Source organism: Solanum lycopersicum, chromosome 1 (genome assembly GCF_036512215.1).
Source record: "Solanum lycopersicum chromosome 1, SLM_r2.1".
Lineage (NCBI taxonomy): Eukaryota > Viridiplantae > Streptophyta > Magnoliopsida > Solanales > Solanaceae > Solanum > Solanum lycopersicum.
Genome location: NC_090800.1, coordinates 70787344 through 70795890, shown reverse-complemented (window position 1 = coordinate 70795890; position 8547 = coordinate 70787344). Strand labels below are relative to the sequence as shown.

Genomic DNA, 8547 nt, shown 5'->3' with positions numbered 1-8547 from the left:
AGGGGAAGAAAAGAGAGATCATTATCATTTAAACAAGGAAAAATACATTAAATAACTAATAAATTAACTTCACATTTCAACTGATCAAATCTGGAACGTGGAGTCGACTTGTTCGAATAATTTCAGAATATATATATTTATATTTTCTCCTTTAAATAACTTCAAATATTGTTGCAACATCTTGTTCAATATAATTCATAATAATACTTCCCCCTGACAAAAGGAATAGCTAGTTTTCAACGAAAGTATACTTCTTTGGTTGATTATTATTTTTCTTACGAGAAATCATAAATAAAAAAATAATTTTATTAAGTGATTCCTTAGAAAAGTTTATACTACTTTGGTTGATTATTATTTTTCTTACAAGAAATTATAAATAAGAAAATAATTTTGTTAAGTTATTCCTTAGAAAAGTTTTTGGAAATTTTATAAACAAATGCTAACGTATTCAAGAATTTAACTGTAATGATAATATATGGAAATTTAATTAATATTTTTTTTTAATTTAATAAGGTAAATAACTAATATGAGACAATTATTTTTACTAAGATGATCAACTGATACTAGATGATGAAGAAGACTTTTGTGTAACATATACTTTAATCCATCACAAAAACCTTTTAAATTTGGAGAAATGAGCTACTTACACAAACATTTTTGACATATATACTAATTCTTCCTATGATTTGAAATAACTACATTCTATCTTATTATTTCACAGTTTTATCAAATTTCAAGTTAGATACATGAATTACACTAGGTAAAAATTTATATGCATATATTTAGTGTGATTTGAATATATTTGGATATCAGATATACGAATGAAATATTGAGGGTGACGAGTAAGATAGGAAGGACGAGCGAGATTGGTCTATCTATATTCAAATGCATGTATCTAAAAAAAATTACACCTAATTTAACATCATATATCTCGAGATACATGTATCTGAATACACAAAAAATTTGGTAAAAATATTTATAATATTACATACTAGCGTGTATTTTTGTAATTAACTCCTAAACTAGAGAAAATTATGTAAGTTACCCTTTAAAATTTCACGTGAATAGACATTGAAAAAATGAAGTGCGTTCTCTTTTGAGGTTGGGATTTCTCGAAAATAACTATCTTTGTGTCATCTCTAAAACAATACAAAGACATGTATACACCTTAGATGTTAAGGGAAAATTACATGTATAAATAAACATATACTAGTTAATTAGTAAACATAATTATAGTTTGCCTTAGTTACAATTTATGATTTACTTTGACTATAATTATGTAGCTCTGTTTTTTAATTTTGTATAATTCACACGTTTGTATAGTTTAGAATTTATAATATAATTTGTAAAATTGTTTACAAAACTGATGTTTGTAATTGTATAAATTCATTATTTCGAGTTTAAACAAAAAAATAACTTCATTATACAAATGTACTCACGAATTATATAAATTTGCGAATTATACAAATAATTCAACTTAAATTGTAATTACAACCTGTAAATATGCAAAGTATAAATATAAAACATAATTAAATTTATTATACTGGCTATTTGCGAAAATTTCTATTAATAAAATAACATTCCCGAATACAAAAATATGTCACTTGAATATTCCCACAAAACATAAAATACATTGTGATATTTTGTTAAGTAATTAAATTACATTATGATATTTTGTAAATTCCAAAGATTTAGAATCATAGGAGTTGTTCTTTTCACTTATAATAAAAGTTGGTCACATTATTCCTCGTTCCCAAAGCAAAACAAATCAGTTGAGAAGTTTCTGAAAAATTCAAACAGTAAAGATTCGGCTGAATTTTGGTCAACGCAGAGAAATACTAAACAGCACACAATAGTTGTCGAAAATTAAATTATAATTGGACAACTATTGATTTTTTCACCCAATAAATAATTGAATCCCAATTACATTCTCATCAATTCAATTAACATGATTTGCCGGAAAATTTATCAGGGCAAGCTCCCCAATTCCGTCCTCCGGCAGACCATTTTCCGGTGGTTTCAGTCTTCTGTTGAAACTCCGGTGACGCCTGTTACTTCGACTGTATCTAGTGGCAAGAGAATTCAGTCTCAACTTCACTTTCTTAGAATCTATACGCCGCCGTTTTGCTCATATACTAAGGTGACAACTTTTCTTCTTTGTTATAATAATGTGTTTGTTTACCGAAATAATTTAGGGTAACTGAGTGTATTTATTTGTGTGCTACTTTTTGTTGATTTTTTCAAATTGAATATTCAAAGGGGAATCTTGTAGGCCTGCTTTTTGTTCCTTACCTTATCGCCCATATCAAGATTCTGGGTTATTTGGAATCAGTGTTACAATAGCTATGTTGCCGTGACTCTTCGCAAATGTTGCTGCACTCGTGTCGGATTTTCAAAAAAAAAAACACTAAATCGGACAATGGTAGACAGTTTGGAAGGGTCCAAACAATATATCATAATAGTTTCTAAACTTGTTGTTTCTTTTCATACAAAGGTGTTAATATTGAAGGATCATTAGTAGTTTAGTACTAGCATTGTTGATCAGATTATAGAATTTGTTCCTAATTTTAAAAGGGTGCTGCTTGTTTTCTTTCCGCTACATGTTTCGTCCGTTTTGCTTGAGTTCTTGCAAACTTATCAGCGATTATTGATGCAGGCTTTTTGAAATATGTTTTAGAAGTTATTTTCTATGTAGGTTAGCAAAATCTGGTTATTCTATTGTTTTTACCTATTATTTATGCCAATATTTTTTGCAGTCAAATGCTTCATTTACTCTAAGAGGGTGTGGTTTTTCAACTCAAGCTGCGTTGGATATTCCTGTTGATGGGATAATTGATATACCTCTGGCGCAAACTGGTGAAGGCATTGCGGAATGTGAACTTATCAAATGGTTTGTTCAGGAGGTTAGTGGATGTTTCTTGTAAATATATAGGGTATTCCACGCCATATTTTTCTCCTTTGGTTAATGATTTTTTAGCCATGTGCCTATGTTAGACGCCCAACTGATTGACTTGTTTTAGAACTTTAACTTGATGTGAGGTGCTTTAGCTTTTTTCTCTGGCTCGTAGGAACTTCAAGTCAATTATACTTTGAAGTACAATTTACAGGCATCTCTTTGCCCATACTCATACAACAAACTGCGATTAAGGTTTTGCTGCTCATGATTTTGGTCGTTTACCCAATCTTCTCTTGTTAGAAGCTATCAATCATATAACCTCAATTTTTTCATTTGTTACTTGGTTGTATATGAGTATGCTAAATTCTTGTCTAAGATAGCCATTAAAGGCTCTCCCCCTTTTTTCATCTATAACTTGGTGGGATGAGTTAGGTTTCATATTCCTCTACTTGCTTTATCGATCAGGATTCTAATAGCATAAAATTGCAGTAGTAAAAACCATCTGTTTCGTATTCCAAAAAAAACTTGGGAATACCAGATTCTCCTTTGTCTTGTTTTTTTTTCCTGTTCTACCAACTCCTTTGCTGGATTGCTGACTTTGCACTCATTGGTTTATAATTTACTTGTAATACCATATAGTATATGAAGCATTTCACAAAATTCATGATGGTACTTTTTTTTTTTTGCAGGGGGACCAGGTCGAAGAATTCCAACCTCTTTGTGAAGTTCAGAGTGACAAGGCAACGATTGAAATAACAAGTCGTTACAAGGGAAAAATTTCTCAAATTCTTCATGTTCCTGGTAGCATCGTAAAGGTACAACACCACAGTCATAGTGTATTAACCACACTATAATTCTTCTGGTGTCTAATCTTTTGTCGTATATATTTGTTTATTTGACTGCACCTCAATGATGACATCAGTTTGTAGTTGGAGATACAATATGAGATATTGAAGTGAGAATTTCACGACCCCATTCTGTTTATTTTACTGTCAAAGATGGAAATAATAAATTTCGTCCTGTTTAAAGATACTCTCAAATTTATGAGCAAAAGACACTGAGAAGACTCACTTTTCAAAATATGAGGCCATATTGAGAACTAGTTTTAGTATGGTGTGCTTTGGAACTATGCTTGTAACAAAACTTAAAAGCAAACATATTGTTCGCAAGGAGAAACCGGTGCTCCTTTATTCCTAGGGTTCGATTTCTCTCCTTGAATTATTTTGATTTTGTGGACTGCCTCATCAATATGTGGTATATCATGATTCATGTGTATCTGTAGAAGTTCCAAGGATGTTTAAGAACTAGCATCCTCTATACCAAATTTTGCAGGTTGGAGAAACACTTTTGAAGATCGGCGTTGATGAAATTCTTGATCCTACTGAGACTTCTGATGCTTCAGAAAAGATGATATCGCTGGAATCTGATTTCAGTGGCACAAGTGACATCAGCTCTGTGCCTGCAGAAACCAAGATGGGGGGAGTGTTATCCACACCTGCTGTCCGCAACCTTGCAAAGCAATATAGTTTGGACATAAATGATGTTCCTGCAACTGGGAAAGGTGGAAGGATACTTAAAGAGGACGTGATAAATTATGCAATGCAAAAAGGACTAATTAATGGAGCACCAGCATGTGAACAACAAAACCTGTCAGAGGTTTCACCTCCCATTGGAGGGGGATATGAAGATAAGACGCTTCAGCTAAGGTTAGTTACTACATAAGGAGAACTCAAATTCACTTGCTCACTATACTGTTTCTATATGTTACTGGAGATTTTTGACTGCAGATGGGCCGTGATTTTCATTAGTGAAAGAATTCCTTGAACAAAATTTTGTTAACAGGAAGCATGTTATTTGAACAAGTTTTTCAAGTGTGTTGCAAATTTGCGAATTATATTACCACAATAAAGAACCAAAATTATAGCCTAAAAAAGCATGTGTGACTGCTTGTTTGTCACTCTTAGTGTCTAGATTCAACTAACTTTGATGGCGCGGTAGGAGTTCCAGATGAGTTGGCTATAGATTTATATCAGATTCCGAGTAATTTATACTAGAGAACATTTTCCGTGTGTGTTGAAAGCATCTCACAAATCTTCTCTAATTTCTTAAGAGGCTTAAATATATTTCTTACATAGCAAGTGGTGTCCATCAGTTTGAAATGCATCAACAATTTGTGGTGGCAAATTCAGATGCATATTCTTTATAAGGAAGGTGTTGTATTTTTTTTTCTATAGTCATGTATTTGTATCTTTATCTTACAGGGGTTATCAGCGTGCCATGGTTAAGTCAATGACATTAGCTGCAAAAATTCCACATTTTCATTATGTCGAAGAGATAAATTGTGATGCACTTGTGGAGCTCAAAACATCATTCAAGAATGAGACTTCTGATCCGGAGATCAAGCACACTTTCCTTCCCGTCCTCATAAAATCACTTTCGATGGCTTTAACTACACATCCAATGCTAAATAGTCGCTTCAGTGAGGAATCCTATGAGGTTATCCTAAAAGGTGTGTGAAATGTGAAATTCTGTTTATCATTTTTAAATGGTACCCGACTCATCAACAATATAAATATAGCTTGCTTTGCATGATTAATGACCATATTGACAATTATAGATTTTGTGTTATCTGCTGATACAATATTTTTCGTTTCTTCATATAATTAGTGACCATATCGACAGTTATAGATTCTGTTTCATGCTGATACAGCATTTCTTTTCTTATTTTACACATTTTTCATCCCTATTAATGGTACTGTTTTCTTCCCACAATCTAGGGTCGCACAACATTGGAATAGCAATGGCTACTCCAAATGGTTTGGTTGTACCAAACATAAAAAATGTTCAGTCTCTCTCAATCTTGGAGGTTAGTTGGCAGCTGTTACCCCAGTGAAATTCAAGTATTGACATTGTTTATTTTGTACTGAAATATGACATTTCTATCTATTGCTTTTCCTCTCATATAGTTTCATCTCTACATAGCTCGATATTGTCTATTACGCACATCTTTTATTTATTAAATCCTAGTTTGACATGACAATTTCAAAACATTATTAAGATGAGAATCTGGCACATGTACACTTGCCTGATGAATATATTGGAGTCTGAGATTACTAGAAAGAAGTGTAGATGTTCCTTGGTGCTCTGTAGATTCTTGTGTGTGAGTATTACTTTAATATCATATGATGTGTATACAGCCTTCTCCTTTATGGGAGTCAGAGAGTGTATGTTGTTATTGAAATCAAGAAATATATAGAAGAAATGTTTAGTTTGAGCTGAATAATACTGAGAAATTACGGAGAAACGAATAGAGGATGATTGAAAGGAGTGGAGCTGGGCTAGTTTATTTATAATTCTTCTTTATGGTGATGGTTCCCGGGCCAGCTTGCACGCATCAAGACTATTTCACCAGGTACCAGTTACTTTCCACCAACGCAGGTACCACGTAATTCTACCCGCCAAAGCTTAGCCACCTTGTGCTCACCTCTACTATTCACCGGCTTAGTATTTATACTTTTTTTTGTATTACCCTTTAGAAAATTTAGTGTTACTTGTTAAAAATTGCAATTCCTCTCATTTGAGTGTATAAGGACTAGTTCCAGATATGAACTGTCTGATGTTAAGTAAAGAGAGTGAATAAAGTTATGGTAGGAAGAGGGACTCAGATGTGGGCATTTGGTCCTGGTAAAGATTTTGCGCAGCTCAAAATATAACAATTTCTAGTTGATAAAGATCATTTTCTAATGAAATGAAAATGATAGGAGAGGTACTTCTCTTTTCTTTGGTGCTGGAATTGAATTACAGTAGCTAGAAGATGAATCCGTCATCTCTAGTTTTACCAGGTGATGAAAGAGTTTCATAACCCTATTATATATGCTCCAGACATAAAAATATGGAAAAAAGGAGAGATACACAAAACTGTGCACAAAAGTAGTACTACTTTGATAATTAAATTGCTTCCATCAATATCCCAGTTTATAAGTGAAGGGATGACCAGAAATCCTTGGTTTAGTACATAGAATGCAGTATCTTGCTTGATCTCTTCCACACTAGAGACCTGTATATACTTCCTGCATCTGATTCTTGCCATTCTGTTAAAGTAAGGCTAAGAACTTTTTTGAGTTATGTAACTCAGCACTTGGTCTTTTCCCCTTTTCCTCCCTTTTTCTTTCCCTCTCTGACACTAATGCTCATCTTGTTTTGTTTGTTCTATTCAATTCAAGTAACTTTTATCCATTTTGTTTGTTTGATTTGTCTTACCCTAGTGCGAAAGGAGGCTGGGAAAACTTTGATTATGTATTCTTGGAATGGAACTTTCCCCCCTTTCCTAGTGATACTGTTCCCATAGTCCAGATCAATTCCTCTTTATCTTTTATGTGTATATATCTATATACTACTAAATGCATGTTTGTGCTTCCCTTTGAGTTGTCAACTGGCTATATGTTTTCTGCTACAGATAACAAAGGAACTGTCACGGCTACTGAATTGTGCTAAGATAAACAAGCTTAGTTCGGATGATGTATCAGGGGGAACTATTACTCTAAGCAATATTGGAGGAATTGGTGGAAAGTTTGGTTCCCCACTTGTAAATTCACCTGAAGTTGCCATCATAGCAATGGGCCGGATCCAGAAAATTCCACACTTTGCTGAAGATGGGAATGTATGTCCTGCATCAGTCATGACGGTATGTAGTGATTTTAAAGACCTTCACGAGGCGCCTTTTTACCCATTTCTATAATCAGCAACACGTCGTGCAATGGATCAAACCAGGGTGAGTTCATTAAACATGTTTCAGTATCTCATACAGATGGTTTTGTTTTTTCAGATAAATATAGGTGCAGATCATAGAGTTCTTGATGGAGCAACTGTTGCAAGGTTCTGTAACGACTGGAAAAAGTTTGTGGAAAAGCCAGACCTCCTATTGTTGCATACAAGATAATTATTGTATCCGAGACTTGATCAGAAATAATTTATTTGTTATCTAAGAACAAAGGCTCATTTTGGCCTTCCTTGTCATTATTTTGTGGGTATAAAGAAAGATCATTTGAAGCTTATAGGTGTCGTGAAAGAAAGAATCACTGAATCTCATAGATAAAGGCAGTGTTACCTAGTCTCCTGTTGTCTGTTGTCGGAATGTGACAACAGTTGGAAAAATAGAAGAGAAATATTGTTAGAGAGACTATTTTATTGATAATAAGCATAGTTTTGAAAGTAACTTATTGTGACCATCTTATTCTATATATATTAGCTGTTGCAACTCTTCATTTTAAACTTTTTGTTTCCATTTGTGGTAGCCAACTTTCTACTCTATACAAATTGTTACAGACCTGCAAGCATCGTTCGAGTTCAAGGCTATCAAGTAATTAAGTTCAGGGAGATAATAAGATTCCTAATAGGTTAGACGTGCCATTAATAATTCACGTCAAGTTTAAGGGTTTTTTGCCTATTCTAATCTAAATGCTCGAAGTCGTATACTGCACGGTTCGAGCTTCTTTTTGGAAGGATAACACATTTCAGAATCTGGGAAGATAAAAGTACAACTTCGATCGTATAGATGTTCTCGTTTGGGTTGTAGCTACCTTATTGGCATTTCATTAGCAAATACCTGATCCAAAGAGTTGTATACTTGCTAATATGTACAGGTGAAAACA

The 8547-nt window shown here is 33.4% G+C and overlaps 1 protein-coding gene across 1 annotated transcript; it reads left to right on the top strand.

Annotated features, from left to right (window-relative positions):
- The first annotated feature begins 1678 nt into the window (after positions 1-1678).
- On the top strand, positions 1679-8167 carry LOC101258692 (lipoamide acyltransferase component of branched-chain alpha-keto acid dehydrogenase complex, mitochondrial). Its single transcript, XM_004229208.5, has 8 exons — positions 1679-2140; positions 2757-2903; positions 3586-3711; positions 4229-4602; positions 5158-5405; positions 5674-5762; positions 7353-7580; positions 7722-8167. Exons 1-8 carry the CDS (start codon positions 1949-1951, stop codon positions 7833-7835), a joined length of 1518 nt encoding a protein of 505 aa, XP_004229256.1. The 5' UTR covers positions 1679-1948; the 3' UTR covers positions 7836-8167.
- The last annotated feature ends 380 nt before the right edge of the window (positions 8168-8547 follow it).